This window comes from Astyanax mexicanus, chromosome 21 (genome assembly GCF_023375975.1).
Source record: "Astyanax mexicanus isolate ESR-SI-001 chromosome 21, AstMex3_surface, whole genome shotgun sequence".
NCBI classification, from domain to species: Eukaryota; Metazoa; Chordata; class Actinopteri; order Characiformes; family Acestrorhamphidae; genus Astyanax; species Astyanax mexicanus.
The window spans coordinates 18,815,175-18,840,411 of record NC_064428.1 but is presented as its reverse complement, the minus strand read 5'-3'; the positions used below and the strand labels follow the sequence as shown (position 1 = coordinate 18,840,411).

Below are 25,237 nucleotides of genomic sequence, written 5' to 3'. Positions count from 1 at the left end.
AGCTGGTATAAGACTAACACATAATTAAAAAAAAAACCCTTTTTAATATGTCTTCTGGTCATTTAAAGGGAATTTAAAGTCTAGTTTCCCATTTGAAGAGAGTTTTCCAACTGCTCCTTTACTGTCACCCCTATAAACAACCGCTGTTAATAGACCAGCCATAGACCACAGGACTATCAGGGAAGGATGCTGGACACACATGGGTGCTTTGTTCTCCTCTGCTGCCCGGGGGCGGTTGTTGGGGAGGAGCATTATCCGTCATTACGACAGCTCGCTTCATGGGCACTGTCCCCTGGTGCTCTTTAATCTGCTTGATAATAACCACTCTCATCTCTGGCTAAAGACCTCGTGGACCGCGGAGATGACTTGTGGCCATGAGTCTTCAGTTCTGAAGGCAGTCGCGGCAGCTGGTCAACAGAGACGCTGTCGTTTGGAGTTATCTATTCTCCACGTTGATTTGTGAGACAGCAGAGGGACAGGAAAATAAGGGAAATGTGCAAGACATCCTGTCAGGCTGATTATACGACTTCATGCAGAAGAGCTAAGAGCAGGGACACGATGCCCAAATATAGCCAGAGAACACAGCTTTTCATCCAGCTCATAGCACCACTGATAACCAAACAAACAGCACAGTGAACTGCAGTCGTGCTTGTGCGATCGCTAGAAGTGCGTAGAATCTTCAGACACAGATATCTTCTCTTTAATTTCTCAGTTTCCTTTCTAAACTTAATCAACAGGATGTAATTTAATCAATAGAGTTATTCAGAATGGGAGGTATGATGTGAAACACTCTTCTATAGCAAATAAAAAAGTTTCCACACAGGTCCAACATATTGTGAAATTTTTAAGTGTCTTTAATTATGCTCTTTACTAGGGGTACAAATCTCTGTGTCTCGATTCGGATTCGATTTGATTCCGATTCCGATTTTTTGGGGGGTCACGATTTGATTCAGAAACCCTTCTCGATTCAGAAACAATTTTTTGATACAAATGGTCTATACATTGTGTTTAATTTATGTGACTGAGAAGATGAAATGACAATTTAAACAAATAATTTTCGTTTTCTTACTGTATCAAATCTTCTTAGTTTTACATTTCATATTAAATTTTTCTGCTTTTCAGCTTTTTTTTTAATCAGGTTAATTGTCCTATTTTCATAGTATCTCAGTTTTATTTTACACTGCTTGCAAACAATTGTGCTCATGTCAAGCTCTCTCTTCTCCAGGACACTGTAAAATCCAAATTGTTCAGCAGCGACTGAGCGGACTCCATGCTAGCAGACTCCTTTCAGATAAATAGAGCTGGCTAACTAGCTTGCTGTACAGTGGCCTTCACTGCCTTCTTCTATGATGGCTAAATGGACGTGTACTGCAGTATGCAGTACTGTCGGGAGTATGAGTGGCAAAAAATTAAAACCTAAATGTATTTTTAAATCGATTTTAGGGCATTTTGAATCGATTCAGTATCGGCAGAACTAGGAATCACGATTCTTTAAAAAAATCTTTTTTTTTCAGCACCCCTACTGTTTACATTGCTCTAAAAAAATTGTAGCAGTTCGTAAGTCCCTGTTTCTATACACTGCAATTTAATGCTGGCTCAGCTTCTACTCTACGGGTTCACCACCTGGGTTTAACGAGGATGAAGGCCATATGTTGTAAAGACCCAAGGAAGCTTTCCTGCAACCACAAATCGCCACCAACAACTCGAAAGATCAAAACAGGAAGTGAGTCTCGTGTGTCAGCTAACATTTCTTTACAGAGCTGAGCCAGTGAAACCTAATGACCGGGTGCTGGGGAGATGGGGGAGGTAATATGCTCTGCTAGCTCTGCTAGGCTGTATGTCTGCTGAAATGGATACAGAGGCAGAGAGAGTGAGAGCGGGGAGACTGTCCAGATGCCCTCTTCATTCATAAAGTTCCTTACGCTGGTAGGATCTGGCAAGGAAAGGAGGCAGTCTAGAGTGAAGGTGCTGAACGGCAGTTTCAGTTTTAAATGAGCTAAATGAGCAGAACGGTGTTGGGCCGAAGCGCTCTAAAACATATGCACTCTCTAAAAAGTTCTACAAAATTTCTTGTGTCTGCCTATTTTACAAGATTTCCCACCTAAAAAAGAATAAAGAAGTCTACCATTGTTATCGTAGGGTGCTGAGTGGTCCAGCAGGCTTAGCACTGCCACTATTATCGGGAGATCGCTGGTTCGAATCCTGGTCATGCAGCTTGCCATCAGCTCTCTCAGGGTGGGTAGATGGTGCTCTTTCCCCTTATCACTCCTAGAGTGATGTCAATTAGCACAAGGCATCTGTGAGCTGATGTATTAAAACAGAATCGCTGCGCTTTCCTCCAAGTGGTTTGGCTACATTGAGTTTCATCTCTCTCCAAAGACTTTCTATTGGGTTTAGACCTGGAGACTGACTAGGCCACTACACTACCTTTTCCTGGCTGTGTGTATCAGGTCATTGTCATGCTGGAAGACCCAGCCATGACTCATCTTCAAAGCTCTTATTATTTTGTGCAATAAAGTAGAAATGGAATTCTTACAATTTACACAATGTGGTTTTCTGTATTTTCTTTTTAGATTCTGTCTCTCACAGTTGAAGTGTACCTATGACAGAAATGACAGAGCTCTTAATTCTTTGTAGTTGGGAAACTTGCTAAATCGACAGGACTTTGCTGTGTCCTGTCCGAACCACCTATGTGGGCTACATCTCCTTATACTTCATATTGATTGGATTCCTATCTGCTATAACTGCTATTGCACATTTCAGGCCGAATGATGCACCTCAATTGCTAAGTATAATATGACAATTGACCAAATATTGGTCTCAGTCGATGCTGCCATAGATCAGCCGAGCTCGGGTCTGTTCTTTATGCTTTTAGTGGGAAATCTGTGGGAAACACTTAAGTTTCTCTTCAGGCGGTGAGGACAAAAATAGCTCATCAAACCACATCCTGCAGGCACACTGGTACTGGCCTGTATCTGACTTTCCCTTTCAGTTAACTGTATGCTGCACAGTCATTTCACTCCACTGGTTGTAATCTTACTAAACACTAAGCAATATAACCTATACGTGCTGTTGTGTAATGGCAGTGTCCACTCTACATAAGCATTAAGCTCAGGGTGTCAGCATTACAGCATCAGTCACCGCTTGGCTCCTGCTCGCTTACTCCAGCCTTAGCACCGTAACCGTAAAGCTCTGTCAGTGCGACTGAGCTTTAATGAGCCTGGGAAGCTATATCCAAAAGGCTCAGCAGACTTTGCGAGGATGAAAGGTCTGTTTGCTGCTAAGGCCCTTATTTGTCCCTATTTATAGAGGATGCTTCATTGAGAAGCAATTATTCTTACTCGAGTGAGGGTTCAAGGTGGGACAAGTAGTGCAGACTGTGCAAGGCCTGATAAGAACTGGGCAATTCCACATGGACCAAGCCGTTAATCGCTTCAGACTGACAAGCCTTACTACACTCTTTCAAGAGGAGTGAGTAACACTGGGTGGATATTATTATATTAAGAAAACTCAGAACGGACTCAGAATAGACATTAACAAAAAAAAATTGTGGCGTTTTGCAACAGAAATAAAAAAAACATGACGATAATTGATCCCATAACTGACCACAGAAGCAGTCAATCAGTCAAGAGATGTTAGGAATCTGACATTTGTGTCTTAAGTTTAGAATGGGGATGCACTGAATCAAAATAATTTGCAAGAAAATAGCAAAAAAGCCCTTTCAGTGTTTGGCCAATTAAGCAAAAAAAAAAAAGGAGGACAGAATCGTTTATATTGGACAGTACTGTGCTTTGTTAATCAGGGAACCAACCAACTTTCTGCAGACCTTTAAACTCAATGTGGCCTTCAGATTACCTCAAGAACAGTGTGTAGAGAGCTTCATGCAGGCCAACAAACCCTCATGCAACAAGGCAAGCAAACCAATCAAATACACAAAGTGTCCTGGGCGCCCCTTTAATTCTGTGTCGATTAATGCGGGACAGTAAAACAACACTGTTTTTAGAATATCCCTCAAGGGGTTTCCTTCCACCAGCCAGTCAGGGTGTAATTTCTGCAGCCGGCAAAATATGAAACTTAAGAAACTTCATCAAGTAAGCCAGAAAAGAAGAGAAAAGAATAGGAAGATAATAAAAAACAAAACAGCGTTAAGTGATTATTTACATTGGATAAATTAGGACTAAGTGTCTTGTACCTGCCTGGCAGTCAATGCTAGTAACAAACTAGTTAGTAAAACTTTTTTAAACAGGTTGAATATACGTCCATTTTGCTTGGGGCCCCCAATTGCCTTGAAACGGACCCGGCTTCACGTAATGAGTTTCCATGGCTAAGAAGCTCCCTTCAAGCCTTAAATGACCAAATGCAAGGCAACCGAACAAAATAATGTGTGATATATGATGTGCTCTTTTAGTTTACAACAGGAGAGGCCAAGGTCACGTGGCTAACAAACAATCTCTTCAAATAAATGTATAAATCATCCAAATTGTTGAATCCTCAGACAAATGGTTTAATATGAGTTGCACAGGTGGCATCCTGTCACAGTACCACGCTGGAATTCAGGTGTTTATGCGCTTGGTTTTATATAACTGTTGCCATGGAATTGGACCACTGACTGTTGAACCAATCACAACTCTAAACGACAAAGAACCGTAACTGGAAAAGTCCTGGACAAAACCTATGTTTTAACTAGGTTAAAAAAGGGGTCATTGTTGTCATTTCCCTGGTGAGATGGCATCAGCATTACCAGTCTTATAGGAAACGACACTTCTTTTTGAGGATCAGATCCCACCCTTCCCCCGCACCCCTTTAAAAACAGCCACTGGAGGTTTTGGGGAATCTCTGCTGGCCAGCTGCCAGAGGAGGCCATGTGGACGCTGAGAACACTTCCGCCACTTGAAATGCCTGCCTTCTCCTCCCGAAGTGTCGGGGTGAGTGACTTCATTCTGGCACCCTGCAGTTCAAGCCCTGACTAAACACCCTACCCAACTCTCCTGCCCAGCTCCTCATGTTCTGTACACTTCCTGTGCTCCTCCAAAAAACCAAACGCCCCATGGTCTGGTTCCTCACTGCTGTCTGCAGAGACAATTTGGACTTTTTGGGATCTCAGGAGCAAAGTAAAACAGTGGAAATAGTGGAATCAGTGGAAACAGTGGCAGACCGTTTGAAATCTGCACTTCCATCTGGACTGCGTTAGTCCAGTACTTCCCAGGAACACTAAAAACAAGCTGCATCGGGCTGCTTTGTAGTCTGCTCAGCCAATCAGGAAGTGATTTGAAGCACTTTCCTGTTTCCTCCCTGCCAGAAGCTCCTGAACCCGAGAAGCTTCCTCCAGACACAGGCGCCTCAGGAAGCAAGGCAGAGAACTCTGTATACGTAGCAAAACAATCCACCACCCTCCTCATCCTGGTGGAAGAGCAAGTGGACAGAGTGAACTTGTACTGAGATTTCTTTTGTGTGACCAGAATGTAGGTCCACCTTCAACTCTAAATCAGAAAAGGTTAAAGCACAATTACTTTGACTTTTGTTTGATTGCAGACAATATAAACCATGAATCCACTGCCTGGTTGCCACCAAAAAAAAGGTCACACACTCTAATATTTTGTTGGCCCGACTTTAGTTCTTGCATTGATGATGGTAGAGTCTGACTGCTGCACAAAGCCTTCTCAGCACATCCCGAAGATTCTCAATGAGGTTAAGCTCTGGACTCTGTGGTGAACAAATCATGTGTGAAAATGATGATCTCATGCTCCCTGAATCACTCTCTCACAATTTCATCCCCATGAATCCTGACATTGTCATCTTGGAATATGCCCATGCCATCAGGGAAGAAAAAATACATTGATGGAATAACCTGGTCTATATTCAGTATATTCAGGTAGTCAGCTGACCTCATTCTTTTAGCACACATGAATCCTGGATCATGCTACTTGCCATTAGCAGCCAGAGTCAGAGAGAGAGAGAGAACACAATTGGTAAAAACTGAGAAAATGCAATACAATTCAAAAGAAAGAAATGTAGATTACAATTTCTCAAAACTATACTGAAATATATATATTGCAGTCCTTCTGCATGTGGTGCATATAATATATTCATCCTACAAGCAAATACACAGACATATAAATATATCAGTCTCTTTATGCAAATCACAATCATGTGGTCCTTACAGACAGTCGGCTGCAGACTGAGGGGCATGGGAACCTGCGTGCACATCTACTTCTGTAAGTGTAAGAGTTTCCCTCGAAAAGGGTGTGCCTCACAAATGTGCAATAACATTAACCACAAGCAACGAGATTTCAGCCGCACATGCTGTTTACTTCCTGTCTTGTTCGGCACACTAATGCAAATAATGCTGTTTGTTTAACATGACACACCTGGGAAAGCCAACAAAAATAACACACAATCAAGTAATGCAGTAATACACCACTTGAGAGATCATTTACATCTCATTAAAACACAGCTTTTACCCTCTTTTACTTCATGTCATGTGCTGCACACAACATATGCCGAAAATGGTAAAATAGGGATGTACATTATCATATCATTTCAGCATCATTATCGCAATGTGAGCATGTGCAATGGTCACTTCACAGAATGAAATGTCATAAAATTCAATAAATTGTTGCTTTAAGCAAAAGCAAAATTGACACTATTCTCCTTTTTTATGAAATATCTACCAGAGGTAGATTATAACTGTGCAATATTATTAATTATAGGGGCACACTGAATATTTGGCAACCAAAATGATTCAGCCAACTATAGAGCAAGCTAAAAAACGGAATCATTTATACCAAACAATTTGAATTTTATTACACGATCAAATGGCCACCAGCTAGGATGTTAAAAATTGTAAGTGCCTAGTATATATTTTGAAATTGTAGTTTTGCAATTATTTTTTTCTTAAAAAGGCAAGATAAATGAATATTAAGACTATCTGATTTACCATATTTTATGTAGTTACTTTGAAATGTACAGTTACTTTGGTTTTCTGACGACACTGGCGATGTCCTTGATATGCCTAAAAAGAGTATATTGCCGATACAATAAAATATTTTCATATTTTTATAGGGCTGCAACAATGTTAATTGTAAAAATGTATTAACTTCAAACTTCAGTGTTGACTGATCATTCATTTGAAACAGGATACCCCTACTCAAAGTGCTGATGGTAGAAACACAATGAGGGATATAATAATCATTAATAATCATTAGCTGCAGCCCAAATTGCCCACCTCTATCTCTTGATTATCTCATCCTCTGATTCAGATCACGACAGCAGCTTCACAATTCAGTACCTCACAATATACTGTGTACTGAAAGTGAATGAAGAGAACTGATGGCTGTGTGAAACAGAGCTGCACTGTAAAAAATGTCCATAGAATTTACGGTGAAAAACTGTCAAACCATGACAGTAAAAGACTGTAAACGCTAAAAAGGCTAAATACTGTTTCGGTAACAACAAAATACCGTAAATTCATATATCATCCAATACACTAATTTTTACACATTTTCTCTGGAAAAAATACATTATTTCAACGTAAAATTCTCTTGCACTGTGTTTATAACAGAAATTTTCCGTATTTTTGGATAACTGGTAAAACCGTAATTTCTACATTATTTTTTTGTGAAAAATACATTTTTTCTTTGTTAAATATACAAGCCATTATTACATTTCCGTATTATTTAGATAACAGCCAAAAGCGTAATTTCTACATTCATTTTTTGTGAATAATACATGTTTTTACTGTAAAATATACAAGCCAGTATTACATTTCCGTATTTTTATTAAACAAGCAAAACTGTATTTTCTACATTCATGTTTTGTGAATAATACATGTTTTTACTGTTAAATATACAAGCCATTATTACATTTCCGTATTTTTACTCAACAGGCAAAACCGTAATTTCTACATTCATTTTTTGTGATTAATATTTTTTTTTACTGTTAAATACACAAGCCATTAATAAATTTCCATATTATTTGGATAACGGCTAAAACTGTAATTTCTACATTTATTTGTCATGAATAATATTCTTTTCACCATTGAATACTGTAAAAAATGTCCGTGAAAATTACAGTGAAAAACTGTGAAATGGCAACAGAAATAAACTGTAAAGCAAGAACTAGCTTATTGTTGTAGAATAAACATTGAATTACCATAAATTAAAAAACTGACATGGCAATGGTAATAGATTGTAATATTAAAAACAGCATATTACTGTATAATCACTGAGAAAAAAAATGTAAAATTTACGGTGAAATACTGGCAGCTGTGGTTGCCAGAATTTCACCGTAAAATAAACGGTTGCCAAGAATTGTACTGTAATATCTTCTACATGGCAACCGTTTATTTTACAGTAAAATTCTGGCAACCACAGCTGCCAGTATTTCACCGTAAAATAAACAGTTGCAAATGTATAAGATATTACAGTTTAATTCTTGTCAACAGTAAATTTCATATTCATAAACCGTTTTGTTTACAGTATATTCTTGTGAAAAAAAGTATATTACATTGAAGGAGAAGGATATTATTAGGGCATTGTATATAATGAGTTTGTTTGCTCCTGGATTTTATTGATATCCGCAGGGTCTGAATGGGATGTAACGCAGCTGTCTATGGGGCGTGGTTATGTTAATTAGATGTTTAGTTTAGAGAAGTCACCATGATGTAGTTTCATAGCGGTTTTATCCACCTGGCTGGGTTTTACACTATGAGTATATTAGTGATTTTACTCTCCGAGCACATCTCTGTGCTGTAAGTGAGCAGTAGTCCAGTTAATGAAATGATTTTGATAAAGATCATGCTGTTTAAAACTGTATGTTGTTAACAACACACGTTTACAGCGAGAATCAAAATTATTGCACAACCACATACCAAGTGTTTTAACAAAAATTGACCATAAAATTGGACAATAAATTCAATTTCACCGTTATTTTAACAGTAACTCCTCTTTATTGGTACATTTTCAAACTGTTGTTATTACAAGTGTTAAAATACCTTACTGTAAAGCCATATACAATATCACTGTATTTTTTACGGTAAAAAATGGCAACCACAGCTGCCAATTTTTCACCGTAAATTTGACAAGAATTTTTTTTACAGTAGGCTTTTTACAATGTAATATCCTTTTTTTTTTACAAGAATATACTGTAAACAAAACGGTTTATGAATGTGAAATTTACTGTTGAAAAGAATTAAACTGTAATATCTTATACATTTACAACTGTTTATTTTACGGTGAAATACTGGCAGCTGTGGTTGCCAGAATTTTACCGTAAAATAAACGGTTGCCATGTAAAAGATATTACAGTATAATTCTTGGCAACCGTTTATTTTACGGTAAAATTCTGGCAACCACAGCTGCCAGTATTTTACCGTAAATTTTACGGTGTTTTTTTTTACAGTGTGGGAGGGGGGAGGAGTGTGGCGCATGGTATGAATGGTGCTGAAGTGGGGTGTGAAGTGTTGACTGGTGCCGCTCGTTTGAAAGCTTTGATGTTTGAACAATGCAGCTGCTTTAGATCTCGCAATTAATGCGATAATGCGCTAATTCACTGTGATGCATCTTCAAATCTCCACAATACACACTGTGATGATGCTCCATTGTAACAAGCCTGCCTCATGCTTACATTTGTCTCTGTTTGGTATCTGTTCCATTTGTTTAAAAGCAGTGATATTTTCAGTTTTATTTATTTAGAATATTTATATTCTTTGTATTATGGCTGCACATTGTACTATGTTTTGTTCTGCAGCACACAGCTCTGAAAAAATATCCACATCAGTTTCTGAATCAGTTTCTCAGATTTTGCTATTTACAGGTAAATGTTTGAGTAAAATGAACATTGTTGTTTTATTCTAAAAACTACGAAAAACGTTTCTCCCAAATTCCAAATAAAAATATTGTCATTTAGAGCAGTTATTTGCAGAAAATGAGAAATGGCTGAAAAAACTAAAAAGATGCAGAGCTTTCAGACCTCATATAATGCAAAGAAAACAAGTTTATATTAATAACAAACAAGCTAGTTCCTGCTTAACTGTTACAAAAGCACAAAAAACAGCAGGTACAGATCCCTCCCTCAGACAAAGTCTGCTGGCTAATCCTGCTGTGTACTGTCTGGGATTTTTAACCAGCAGACCAAAATGAAGTTTCTTCAACTAATCAAGTGGACAAGGCTCTGGTGGCGGTTGATGGGTGAGGTTCTGATGTCACAATAAGGACACCATCCAAACAGCTCATAGATACACGCCTGATAAAAAGTTTTTTTTAAGTGCTTGGAGTGTTGATATGGTTTATATGGTTACAGTTTATAAAATTAAAGAAACCCACTATTTTGTGGTCTTTTATTTTTTTCCAAAGCTGTATATAATTTAATGGCTAAGGAAAATTTAATGAAAGCCGTCTAGTTTTAGTTTTCAGTAACAATACTGAGTCACAAACAAAAACAATACAATATATTGCAATATTGATATTTTGTCCCACCTCTTTATGTTAAGACATTTAGTTCTAAAATAACTAAAGTTGTTGGGTTATTACCTTGGGAAATCATGTTGTATCAGTGCAGGTCTGCTGGCATTATCCTCCTGGATGTCACTCTTCTGTTATTGTGATGTAACTATAATTTGTCCTATGACTTCACAATGATAACTCAGACAGCTTACATTGATTCCATGTAATTACTGAATTATAATCCCCAGGAAATGATATCAGTCTTTTATCAGAGTTTTAAAATGCTAAGGTTAAGACATGACGCTTTGTGTCAACAAATACAAATCTCACTGTTCAAGTGGCCATGGGATGTTCACTACCAGTAGTGACACTTCCACCTATTTAAACATCCCATACATCTAGAAACCAAAGCAACAGCAAAAACACAAACACACACACACACACACACACACACGCATAGACGCACTGTTTTGATGCTGCAGGTCATGCACACAGTGAAACACGTGGCTTTGCAATGTGTGGTCTTGCGTTCTAGCATTCATCCAGAGTGCAAGCCTGTGTTGAAGCATTCACCACAACAATGTACCCCTACCTGCATAGCAAGCTAAGACCCTGTGGGTGGCTTGTGCACCGGGCTGTGCATGTCCTCGTTTTGCATGTACAAAATGTGAGGACATGCTTAGCGATCCCTGCCATATTTGTTAGGAATGTCTGTATCAAATCCAAGCTTGATAACAAAAAGACCCATTCAGACTGAGACTTAAATCCAGCTTTAATGCAATTAATAAGCACAGTACGTACAGTACTGTCCTGTAACTCATCTTCAGTGTTTACAATAAACACACAGACACTGCTATCTGCTATACTGTAAAGAGTGAACTAACACTTGATCAATCTTCCTTGGCCTTTTTCCTCACATACACTTTTATTTATTACATATTATTTTTAACAATATAAGAAAATATCAACATATATTGATGTACTGTTTTGTTTTGCAATTAGCTGTATTATCTTTTTGAAAAACATTATCACAGAATCAGTTTCTAAGTACTAGTTCTAATGCGAAGATTGGTGGTAGACATTGGTTTATTTCATGTTACGTTTAAAGCAGAACCACTAGATGGCAGTGTTCTAAATTATATTTAAACAATCCCATATACAGCTCTGGGATAAAAATAAGAGACTACTTAAAAATGATTAGTGTATTTAATCTTATCAAATTGAAAACCTCTGGAATATAATCAAGTGTGTAAGACTGGTGGAGGAGAACATGCCAAGATGCATGAAAGCTGTGATTAAAAACCAGGGTTCTCCCACCAAATTTTGATTTATAAACTCTTAAAACTTTATGAATATGAACTTGTTTTCTTTGCATTAGCTGAGGTCTGAAAGCTCTGATTATTAGTCATATAGTCGTTGACTAATCGACTAATCGCAAAAAATAAATGATCAGATTAGTCGAACACCAAAATAATCAATAGCTGCAGCACTATTATAGAATAAAATAACAATGTTCATTTTACTCAAACATAAACCTATAAATAGCAAAATCACAGAAACTGATTTAGAAACAGAAGTAGTCTCTTATAATTTTTTCCAGAGCTGTATATCTAGATGCCAAGAAAGGAACTGCTGTAGCATTAGTGCCCTTTTCATCAGTAATTCCAGTTAACAATCCTGTGTTTGATGATGATGATGATGATGGTGGTGGTGATGTAGCTGCTGCTGTGTGACAGTGTGAGCAGATCTATGGAGACAGACTATAGAGATTATGGAGACTCACGTGGGAAAGAAGGGAATCCATGAGGGAAAGGAAAAGCTCTGAAGAGGGAAAACAACCAGAATATGATAAAAGAACATGAAAAAACACTAATTTAAGAGTCAGAACCGGGCTCTAAACGGTTTAGACGAGCAGAGCTGGCTAACTAACTAGCTTACCTAACATCTGGACGCAGACAGAGAGCTATTTAGACCCGGGTTTAGCTTCATAACGCTGAATATACACAAACCCCCCGGTTAGGACTAGACTACTGCAGTGTGTGAGGAGAGTTCATGCTCTGGTTTAGTGTGTTATAAACAGAGCGTAGCTCGCTTATAACAGTGCAATAACACAAACACACAGAGACATGTGTCCTGAACGCGCCAGGCTGTGTGTGTGTGTGTATCCAGGGTATGAACTGGATTCATAACGGCGCCAAATCTGATTCAAACGACCGAACACGGAGCGCAGTTCAAATCAGAATCTGAAAGATCAAAAAAACATGCCGCACGCGCCACACACAACAGCAGCCGCGAGCCGCGCACGTTCCCAGAGCGCGCGCCTGCCTTACCTATTTTAATTTTGACGCTCTGAAAAACCCGCAGACCTTCCTCTTCCACCGCCATGCCTGCAGCCCCGCGGCTCTCTGTCCCTCTTAGGCTCCTCCGCCGTGTCTCCGCGGCTCCTCGCGGCGTATAGTCCCCGTCTGTTCCCGCAGAAGAAGAAGCAGCAGCGGCGGCAGTAGTTCCCTCAGCCCGGTCCTCTAACAGAGCACAGCGAAAATCACACTGCTCACACACACCGCTCACACTGATCACTGAACAGCGCCACTGTCAGACTCACCAGAGACTCGGATCTTTTACAGCGAGCGGATCCTTCCGCTCAGTGAATCATTTGAGCCGATTCACTTCTCCACTTACACTACACAGTCCATTGTTTTGGTGGGTAAACGCACTGTTTGTCACGTTCTCCTTTTTATAAACGCTTATATGAACGAAAACATTCAAATGTCTGGACACACCTTAAATTCACTGTGTGTTCTGTACTAGTGCATCTAAAAAATATATATAGAATATCATTAAAAAGTTGCTTTATTTCAGTAATTCAGTTACTAAAAATGTGAAACTCATATATTATTATATAGATGTATAACACAGAGAGTGATCTATTTTAAGCGTTTATTTCTTTTATTGTTGATGATTATCATAATAGCTTACAAACAATAAAAATTAAAAAATATATAAATAACAGTGTCTCAGAAAATTACAATATTATATAAGACCAATTGGTACCTTTGGCAGTGTGGGCAGTGTGCCAAGTCCTTCTGGAAAATGAAAAAAGTATAAAAACAGACTTGCATTCATTTTAACAGAAATAGCATGCAACATTTACATATCTATTTTGTAAGGTATATATTGTGAAATATCTTTAAATGTACTTGCCCAGCTTTATTTGAATTAATGCATAATGCATGTTAAATTGATTCAGGACCTCATGGCCCCAAACTATTATCTCATGGTCTCAAAATATTAATATTACAAATTATTATAATATGGCCTCTAATTATTGTCTTACGACCTCAAGATATTACTGTATTGCCTGAAATTATAACTGTATTGCCTCAAACTATACTTGTGTCCTGAAAACATATCTTGTGTCTTCAAAATACTGTCTTACGGCCTAATACTATTATCTTGTGGGCGCAACATATTATTTTATAGACTCAAAATAATATAATGTAGCCTTAAACTAGAAATTTATGGCCTCAAAATATTATCTGAAAGACTCAAAATATTATTCTATGTCCTTAAATTATTATCATATACCCTTAGATTATTATCTTGTGGCCTTAAAATATAAGTATAATCCCATGGCTTTTAAATATTATCTTAAAGACACAAAATATTATAGTGTGGCCTCAAATTATTATCATACAGCCTCAAAATTTTAGTGTATTGCCTTAAATTATAACTGTATGGCCTCAAACTATTCTTATGTCCTAAGAAAATAGCTTGTGTCTTCAAAATATTATATTGTGGCCTCAAACTATTATTTTAAAGTGTCAAAATACTATTGTATGGCCACAGATTATCACACACCCTCAAATTAAATCTTGTGGCCTCAAAATATCATTGTAAGTCCCCAACTAATAGTTTTATGGTTTTAGACCATCATATTAAAAACTCAAAATATCGTATGGCCTCAAAATATTATCTTAAAGACTGAAAATATTATTTTATGGCCTCAAACTATTATCTTAGGACATTCAAGTATTATCCTAAAGACTCAAAATACTCGTATGACGTCAGATTATCATATGCCCTCAAATTATTATTTTATGGCCTCAAAATATTATTGTAAGGCAGTAAAAGTATATTTTATGTCCTTAAACTATTATATTAAAGACTTAAAACATCTAATGGTTTCAAAATATTATCTTATGGCCTGAAAAAAATATGCTTAAAGACTCAAAATATTATTGTATGGCATCAGATTATCATATGCCCTCACATTATTGTCTTGTGGCCTCAAAATATTATTGTAAGACCTCAAAGTATTATTTTATGTATTATTATATCTTATTGGCTCAAAATATTATCTTATGGCCTCCGAATCTGATCTTGTCACCTCAATATTAGGCAGTACAATAATTAACTTTTTTGAATAAATCGCTTATTTGGCCGTTTGTTTGTGGCTTTTATATTGTATATATTAATATCGGAATTATATTGTATATACCGAAATAAAGTTGTTTTGATCATTTCATCCAGCCCTGCTCACTGTATATTTTTCAGCCACTAGAAACTTGTTCATTAACATAGCTTGGTTATGACCTCGACATATAATCCTGTGTACCACTATCTCCCCTTCAGGCCAAGTACCCCTCGCTGCAGAACCACAAGTCCAGGGGGTGGGGCTGGATCTGATCCAACTCTTCCTACGTCGTGTTTTCATTGGTCTGAAGCAGATCGGACTCTTCCCCATCCGGTTTTACTCACTCGCCTTTCGGAGTCAAGTAAACAATCACGAACGTGAAAGTAAGTTCATAATAGACACATTTTCATTTTGCTAATACTATTAATTAGTTTCGTTGGGTGATTTTAGGAAATGTACAACATTTTATTATGTTTGTAATCACAGACATGTTCCTTCTTTTAAATCTGTATTGTGTGATTTAAATGTGCTACGTAGCAAATAACATTTTGATCTATAAACTAGGGGTGTCACGATCTCGATATTTTATCGAAATCGAATCGAAATGAGGTCACGATCTCGAGTATCGAAGTCAAAAAGAGGATCGACGATCCCTCCCGCGCGCGCTACGCAAATAGCGCAGCGCGCTACGCAAATGGCGCGGCACCAACACAGCGCATCCTATTCATTTAAATAGAGAGCCGCTGCATGAGCGCAGTCGGCGGGAGTGTGATCACTGTTTTTTATCTGTCCAACGGGGGAGGGGGGGAGGGGGTTGGGCGCGCAGGTTTTGTATCTGTATCTAACGGAGGGGTGGGTGCGCGCAGGTGAGAGCGTGTGAACTCGCTGAAATGCGTGTGTCAGTGTGACTTGAGAACACTGACTATAGATCACAGTGAGGTGGATTAAAAATCTTAAACTTATAATTGACTACACCTGTTGCTTTCCATTGAATTAAAAAAACATCTTTCTCTCAGATAAAGTAAACACAAGCGTGTTTCTGACTAAAATAAAAGCTTTTCAGGAGAGATATAAGTTATGTGTAAATATTTATAAGACAATACCCACATCACTTATCTAACCAGCCTGTACTGATTTCTGCCCCCCAATAATGCTTTCAATAACCTCTTGTAACCCCTGGGAGCCAGGGGTTACACTCTAATAGCCTTTAATAGTCTTCGGTAGCCTTTAAAAGACTTACCTGGCGGCCGTGGTGTGTCCACTAAACTCCGTAGTTATAAACATCCTGAGGTTAGCAGCGCGCTAACTGACCTGTTTATAATGTAATCCGAGCAGTGCCTCCGTGTCGGCTGTTCTAACCTGCTGCTGTTAGCTGCTTGGGCTGAAAGATGAACTGTAGTGAGCTGTATTATCCGGTTAGTGGGGTTAAAACCTTTATTTGTTTACAGAAACAGTAAAAACGGACTGGCTGAGCCCTGTAGCCCGTGGCTGGGCTGTACTGAAGTAGTGACTGAGTGAAGAGAGCGGAGCTTGTGCTGCTGCTGGTAGTGGTTGGATGAAGAACTGCAGCTTCATGTAATGAGCAGTTTCACCAGCCATCCACACACAGCTCTGATAAACTGCTTGTTTTAATAGTGCACACTGTTGCTACCAAAAAAAGTCACTAGATGGCATTACCATATATATCTTAATAAATAATAATAATAATAATAATATTTATAATATTTATAATAATAATAATAATAAATATATTATTAAAATTTTATGAGGCATAAAATAATAACAAGAAAAAAAAACAAGAAAATCGAGAATCGAATCGAATCGTGACCCTCAAATCGAAAATGAAATCGAATCGAGGATTTAGAGAATCGTGACACCCCTACTATAAACGGTAAAAGTCTTAAGGTTGGGTTCCAGGATTTATTTGATAAGATAAAATAAGTCCTGGTCGGGAAACGTAAGCGACACGTGTTAAGTTTAACGACGAATTGAAATGCGATGACTTAAAACCAATGAAAAGAAGATATGGGTGGTCAGGAGGTCAGGCTCAACCCCTTGGATCAGATCCAGCCCCACCCCCTGGACTTGTGGTTCTGCAGCGAGGGGTATCCCTTCAGGAGGCTCTGTAAATTAGATTCCAGCAGTTCTTCTCCGTCACCGCTATTTAAGTTCTGTGTTTTTGTTTTGGATCTTCTATAAGAGTCTATTAATAGCTAAGCTAAAGTAACACTACTCCGGTTCATAGGCTGAACTGAATCTCTGTGCTCGCTGGCAGCTGTGTCTGTGGAGTGAGCTCAGTCTGATTCCTGAATCAAAGAATCGCTGTGTTGAACATTCCATTCAATAAAATGATCATTTTTGAAGAATCGGTTCTTTAAACTGAATCGCAACGAATCAGCAGGAGCCTGGAGGGGCGGGGCTCAGAATGCTCTGCTCGCGCTTTAGCTGATTGAAGGACAATGTGTCGACGTCACGTGGTAGACGGTCACCCATTGGAGTTGCTGAGACGCTGGCGCGGCTGTATGCAGATCAACTACTTGTGATTGGTCAAAGTAGATATTTGGCCGTTTTTATTGGATCCTTCAATGAAACTTTCTCTAGTCTGTTAATAAAAAAAAAAACGAAAACAAACACTCGCTCATGTCTCTTTGCTGTGAGATTATGGACACGTGTTGTTGTGGAAAAATACATATACAAAAAAAATACAAAGAAATATTTCTGTAAACACAAAAGAAAGAATAATATAAAAAGATAATACATATATACAAGAATAATACATATATAAAATTAATAACATAAAAAGACCAAACTTAAATATTAATATTATAAATTTTTATGTACTGATTTAGCAAATACGCTTTTACTGTTGTTTCTTTTTTAGTTTCTAACTGTTATAGAGTGGTGCAGACAGAAATGGGGAAATTAAAAAATGAAACTAACAAACAGAAAAAAGCATATAAGCAACTAAAAGCATATAAGCACTAAGATAACACTAACACTGGTAAGCTCAACAGCATATTTGCATAAAATTGACAGAGCCCTTAAACGGCACACTCTAAAAGAGACTGAAACTGACAAGAATTGAGCTGATAACATCTCTCTCTATATAAGAGTGATTATGCGCAAAGTACTTCATGAACATGTTTTGGATAGCCCATAGACCTATTCTAACTCGTGTAAAAAGAGGTATAATTTGATATAATTTTAATAAATTGCACAATGTATAATGTATAAATGAATTATGGCTGTTTTGGCTATATGAACTCACATTTGAATGAATTGTTAAGAGGTTTGAGCTCCATTGCAGAATGGTAGGTGAGTAAATAGTGGATTTGCTTGTCCCTGAACCTGAGCTGATTCTGGCCTTCGACACTGTGTGAGTATCGCATGACAGAACAGGCCTTTGAGAACTTGATTGTTCCACTTTAAGCTTGCTTTAAGCTCCTCAATTTGCCCCGGCACCCAACCTGTCAGTGCCAGTGGGCGGCAAAAGGAAGTGTTGATGGTTGACCGTGGCACTGGAGCTGCTCCTATTATCCACAGCAGCGGGATTAGCACTTGACTCCTTTAAAATAGCGCCCAAGCTAATTATATAGCTCCATCCTTGCACGTCAGCACACTGCTCTCTAACCATGGCTGCTTTCGAAAGGATGTTCAGAGAGGCCTCCTCAGGTACAAGGCTTTCATTCATGCGCTTTATGACTTCCCAGTTGGGGTCATCTGCTGTACATAGTCAAAACTGGAATGACATCTATAAGCAGTGGCCACATGCAAATGTATAGGAAAGCTATGGAGCTGAGGTACAGTGGATGGTGATGGATTTTGCAGGAGTATCAGGCCCCACTTAGAACAGGGGCAAGACAGTCATGCCTTTCATGCTGTTATTTTAGTCAAAGCGGTGGAGGATACGCCCTGTGGTACACCACCACGGGTGTGTATTTGCTGAAGTGTGTGTGTGTGTGTGTGTTTTCCACTCACTGCAGAAAGTCTCTAATGTGCTACCAAGTACGTGTGGGCTTCAAACTCCTCTATTAGATGTCTAAAAGAACCCAGACAGCCCTTCTAATTAGTGAATTCAGTGCACCATTGCTAATAAAGCTTATGTAATGCTCATAGGAAAGCAAGCGGAGCTAGTGGAGGAGTGTGCTCTTCAGCAGCAGCATATTAGCCTAAGCTAAACCCAGTGCCAAGCATGGACTAGATCAGTATTAAGACCTACAGAACTAGGTTTGGAGCAGTGGAACTTTGGAATGGTGTAAAACAGAGACTGTTAAAAAGCAGATCCCATTCGTTCAACAGAAATGAAGCCAAAAACTTCCGCCATGTTGGCGATCCTGAAACCCGAGTCTGCGCAATAGAGACCAGAGGAGGTAGAAAGACTGTGGAGAGACAGCCTACTCATTTGAATAAACTCCCGTCCCTGGGCTGCCTCGACAGAGCTATACACAGTCTATGGTATCATCCATACAGTCATTGTCCCACCCCGGCTAGGTGTAACCCAGCCCTTTTACAATAACCACACCTTTTTAAATAGAGCTGAATAACATTTAAAAAAACGAATTCTGTGGGAATATAAAAATGTGACAATATAGGCAGAGGTAACACTAGCTGTAACATTTAAATAATGGAGGTAGAGTTACAGTATATTGGAAAAAAACTTGATTGAAATTTGTCTGTTTTGCCATTGAAACCTATGGGGATGGGTGGGGTTGCACAGCTTTCTGCCACCAAACGGCAGGGGGCGCCCTACCTGTGGTGGCTTCACTTTTGAGAGACGATGCTCTGTGCAGCTATACACAGTCTATGGTGTGAAATATTGCACCTTTTGGCCCTTAGAACTTGTGAAAATGTGATAACACACTTCACACTTAATTTCCTGTGGTAAAGCTCAAGCAATTTGAAGAAAATTAAAAGGGACGTATTATGAAAACGTACTTTTTGCATGCCTTTGTATTTCCACATGGATCTCGACTGCCCCTATAAACACTCCAAGCACCAAAAAAAAATCCATCTATACATCACAATAAGGTCACCTTCATAGAACCACCCTGAAAAAGTGCCACCCCATAAAAGTGACAGAGCCCTTAAACGGCTTATTCTGAAAGGGACTAAAACTGGCAAGAATAGAGCTGTTGAGATATTGTTATGTGTGATTTATGAGTGATTTTAAGCTAAGAGCTTGCATTTACATGTTTTTTTACAGTATATCCCATAGACCCATTGTAACATGTGTTAAAAAGAGGTGTAATATGTCCCATTTCAGTGAAATTAATATTATTAATTACTGAATATTAAAGTATCTCTTAAAAAAAAAAAAAAAAATCAGTATTTAGATTGTGATGTCACTAATGTTAAATGTTAAATAAACAGTTTAGAATTATAATTTGAACCAATTCTATCATGAAAGCTACAATATATTCAACTGATTAGGTTATTGTAATGCATGCATCAGGTGTGGCTGTTGTAATTACCAAATGGCAAATTCTGTGCTTTATTTTATAATAAGTTAAACATGATAAAAGAATAGTTGCTCACATTTCTATTGTATTATTTATTATGACATATCATCAAGATGTAAATTTCAGATGATGGGGTAGAAACTCTCTGGAGGAATAGGTATATATATATATATATATATATATATATATATATATACCTATATATGTATCAGCTTATATACATATATAGATCAGCTTTTGTTCATATATATATATATATATATATATATATATATATATATATATATATATATATATATATAATGTAGCATATAGCATTATGCTGATTTGATTGTTCAATATAAGTATCATATTAAGACGTTAAATGTGTATGTTCGTGCCTTGTGTGCTGAGCATGCAGGTAGAAATAAATGATCAGAGTGGATGACTGCTCACTGAGAAAAAGCATCGCATCTGGCAGATTATTGCAGGCAAGTGAAACGAGTCCTAGGAGTGTCCCTCACTATCTTTAAAAAACTCCTGAAGACAGAGCTCTTCAAAGAGCACCTACACTCCTAACACCTCTAACACACTAACTAACTAACTAACTACTTCTAATCCCTCTTCCCCCCCTTTCCTCCTCTATCCCATTATTTCCATTTGACCTCCTTTAGGCCCTGTCTAAAAATGTTTTTACCGTGAACTTCTATTACTATATGTACATCTTTATTGTAAGTCGCTTTGGACAAAAGCGTCTGCCAAATGTAATGTAATATAATGTAACATAATGTAATGTGTAATTTGTAATTTCAGGTGACTGGGCAGAGACAATAGTGCTAAAAATTTACATTTAAATTATGCTTCATTATTATTATTATTATTATTATTATTATTATTATTATTATTATTATTATTATTATTATTATTAATAATAAAAGGGAAAAACGCTAGAAATCTGTTTAGCAAAAACTAAATATTAATTTAATATATTAGCCCTCAGCCACTTGTGCTTTATAAATATTGTCATCGGCCATTGAATAAACGGTATCAGTTGATTACTAGTATTATACAGCTTAGTTTTAGTTAATTGTATGTCTTCAGCTAAATTAATTGTACACACAGCACTGTTTATCTTCTGTCTGTCACATGTCTCCATGGTGTTTGGATATGCAAAGAACTCTTCCAGTCACAAACAGTCACAAACTGTCACAAAAGTTAAAAGGTTGTTTTCTCTAATGAGACGGATTAAACTCAATTTCAGAGTTTGTAAAAGAGCTGTACTGATGGCAAGCTGCATGACCGGGATTCGAACGGCAATCTCCGGATCATAGTGGCAGCACTTTAGACTGCTAGTAGTTGTTGGTATCTTGGAAACTTAATTATGTATTACTGCATTCAAAATGCAAACTATTTGGTATGTAGTAATCTCAAATATGTTTTAACACCCCTGGTGTAGATCAGGGATACTTCACATTTTCTTATGATCATTTAGTTGCAACCCACTTTTAAAGAATACAAACCAAACAAGTTTATTTTAGAAAAATAGCCTTCAAAAACCCATTTAAACATACGTATGCATTCAAAGTGAATTTAAGAGCATTTGCTGTATTAAGAAACGGAGGAGAAACATGACAACCGCATGTATAATAGTTACTACAGTAGAATGAAGTATCAAAACTGCACAAAATTAATAAGGCCACAAATTTGGATATATTTCACTTCTCTGCATATCTCTGCATTCAGTGTACATAGATAGTAGATTCAGATAGTACATCTCTCTGTCTCTTTTTCCCCAGTATAAAAGACGAGTACAAAATCAGATGAGGATTAATTATTTTATTTTATTTTTTGTAAATATATATTTTTTTAAACAAGTTGTCCCCGCCCCTCCCAAAATGTGTCCGTGACCCACTTTTGGGTCCTGACCCACCAGTTGAGAATTGCTGGTGTAGATCATGTTGGTGGTCAGTATTCCGCTGGCCTTGTTGCTCAAGACTGGCTTCATTGTGTGTGTGTGTGTGTGTGTCACAGGGCACTCTGTTGGGGGACAGTGGGGGACAGATGTTCACCCTCAAAGCAGATTAATGGGGGGATGCTCCTGCTGCTTTAATTTGATGCACAAGTCAAAGAGCGAGAGAAACAGACAGGCGGGGGATGAGCAACTAAATATAGCCTCCCATCAATGAAAATCCCTATGGAATATCACTCACACACATACACACACACTAAGACACTAACACACACACACACACACACTCTATTTGTGTTTTTATACATTCACTCACCCACATACTGACACCCATACAATAGTGCTGGACAGACAGTTTACAAATATTATGATTCATGATGATCATAAAGGTCTGAATAAATTAAATGAACAGAGAGAATCAGAGAGAGAAAGAGAGAGAGAGAGAGAGAGAGAGAGAGAGAAAGAGAGAGTGAGAGAGAGAATTCCAGAAGGAGATTAGCATGTGAAAATGCTGATCTTCTTATTTTTTGCGAGATATCAGCAGGACAGCATTAATAATAAAGATGATGTTTGTTTTGTATCACATAAAGAGCATTTCATTGGTTAAATTCGGAGAGTTACAAAATTAAGATTCCAACAAACAATCAGTGTCACCCCAGCAAACAAAGCAACTCATAAAAATATTTGTAAAAATGTTTAAAAGGTTCAAGGAAGGTTATGCTGTAACATTATAGATCTCTATTTTATAATAAATCATTTGTAAATATGATAAACTGTACAGTTTGGTAAAAAATATGTTTTTAAATGAATACATTTATTTTATTTTACCTGGATAAACACATGAAACTAATTTGGCATAGGCAATATATGCAATTACACGGAGAAAGTCAGATTTATATATATATTTTATACAATGTAATTGGTTTAGGTTAACATTTGACGTTGCTAAGGTGCTGCTTAGTGTTTTCTAAGGGAGTGCTATGGTACAGTTGTTTTTGTTAGTGATTGCTGGGGGGTTGCTATGGTACAGTTGTTTTTTTTAGTGATTGCTGGGGTGTTGCTATGGTGGTTGCTTCGATGTTCTTGTGGTATAGGTGTTAGTTGCTAAATTGTTGCTTAGTGGTTACCAAAGGGGTTAATATGGATGGATTGTTGGTTGCTATGGTGTTGTTTTTTGGTTGCTTAGGTGTTGCTAGATAGTTACTATGCTAATGCTTATTGGTTGCTAGGTTGTTGCCATGGTTTTTGCTATATTTCTATGCATTTACATTAATGATGACCTATTCTTTAAGCTTAGTTATGACACATGCTCTTTATTGACTTAAAAATCGCTGTGTCTATGGCATCGTCACAACCCAAATCTGAAACTTTCAAAATTCTTACAGAAAACAACATACCAAGAAGTACAGAAGAATTAAATGAAACTATATGTGTAAATATAATAATAATATAATTGCAATATTAGAGTGAAAAGATTAACTTTCTAACTAATTATATAACCAAAACCACAAATCCTTAATGTAATTCTGACTAGTTATATGTCACCATTGATTTACACTCTCTTATCCTTAATTACGTTTTAATAGTAAAACGACAGTTACAGATAAATTATTTTTATACTAATAGAAAATATAATTCCAGGATCTACACTGTAGATACTAGTGCATCTCAAAAAAAATTAATATAATTAAAAAGTTTATTTCAACTTTATTTAATTAATAAAGTTAAAATGTGACTGTATAGATATATTATACACAGAGTGATCTATTTTAAGCATTTATGTCTTTTGTTGTTGATGATTATGGTGTACATCCAATGAAAACCCAAAAATCATAAATTTGAATATTATATAAGACCAATTGGTACTTTTGGCAGTGTGGGCAGTGTGCCAAGTCCTGCTGGAAAATGAAATCAGCAGAGGAAAGCATGAAATGCTGTAAGATTTGGAGAGCCATGCCATCTGCTGGTGATGGTGTACTGTGACTCTGTCAAGTCCAAAGTTTGAATACATTGTCCTGTGTTAAGTCATTGCACAAAACAGTTTTAATAACAGTGGTGGCATTTATGTATTATATGATTATGTTAAAAAAACTTATTTTAATTTTACCATTGGTTTATTTTTTTATTCAATATTTTAAATCCTGATATGTACAGTTTTAGATCTCTCTATATCATTTTAGATATCTACAAGTCAAGTTTTGCCTGTTTCATAGCTTGTGCTATTGTGTCATCTGCTGGTTTGTGATTTCAAAGATTAACTGAATCAATGCATGAATGTCATTTTTTACCCCATGACAATAAATAAAATTTGAAAACTCAAGCACTGCAGTTACAGTCATGCGTTTGGATTAGTTCATCACTTTCATATTTGTAAAATTTCATATTTTCATATTTTTAAAGTTTAGTGTTCTGTAGATTTTTGTGGAATTTGATTCTGGAATCTCTCGTTTGCTTCTGCTTCATTTTGTTGCTTCTATATGTGTTTTATATGCAATTTACATTTCAGATTTAACATTTTTGTGTAAAACTTTTGGGAAAAAATTAACTCCATGAAAAAAACTCCTTCCTAATTTTACATGCATTTTTACTGAACATAGACACAAAACTCTCACACTCACACAGAATTTTATTCATTTAAAAAAAAAAAAAACTTTTCACTTTTTCACAAATACTGTCAGTTCAATACAATAAAACATCAAATTATATCTCATACATAAACTTCAATCATGCTGGACATTTCTGTTTGGCTCAATAGCACCAAAATTTCCACCTATAATCCACCTGTCATTGCTCTTGGGACTTGAGGGCCCTTTAGGGGCCAATCACAATCAGATTTCAGCTGGGACCAGTTTCCCTGCTAGAGGTAATTACTCCCCCCCAAAGATTATAAAATAATTCATACAGCATCCAACTAAAGTAAGCACACCCCTTACATTTCTGCTAATATTTTGTTATAACTTTTCATACAAGACCA

The 25,237-nt window shown here is 37.2% G+C and overlaps 1 protein-coding gene across 4 annotated transcripts in view; it reads right to left on the bottom strand.

Annotated features, from left to right (window-relative positions):
* rasa3 (RAS p21 protein activator 3) overlaps nt 1-13,037 on the bottom strand; it is a 95,899-nt gene extending 82,862 nt beyond the window's left edge. For 2 of the 4 annotated variants that reach the window (XM_022674865.2, XM_022674866.2), the window contains exon 1: nt 12,773-13,037. In XM_022674865.2, the coding sequence (XP_022530586.2) occupies nt 12,773-12,827 (55 nt within the window). In that variant the 5' untranslated portion in view covers nt 12,828-13,037. The remainder of the gene's footprint in view (nt 1-12,772) is intronic. The other 2 variants (XM_022674867.2, XM_022674868.2) reach the window with 1 other exon arrangement.
* Nucleotides 13,038-25,237: the final 12,200 nt, after the last annotated feature.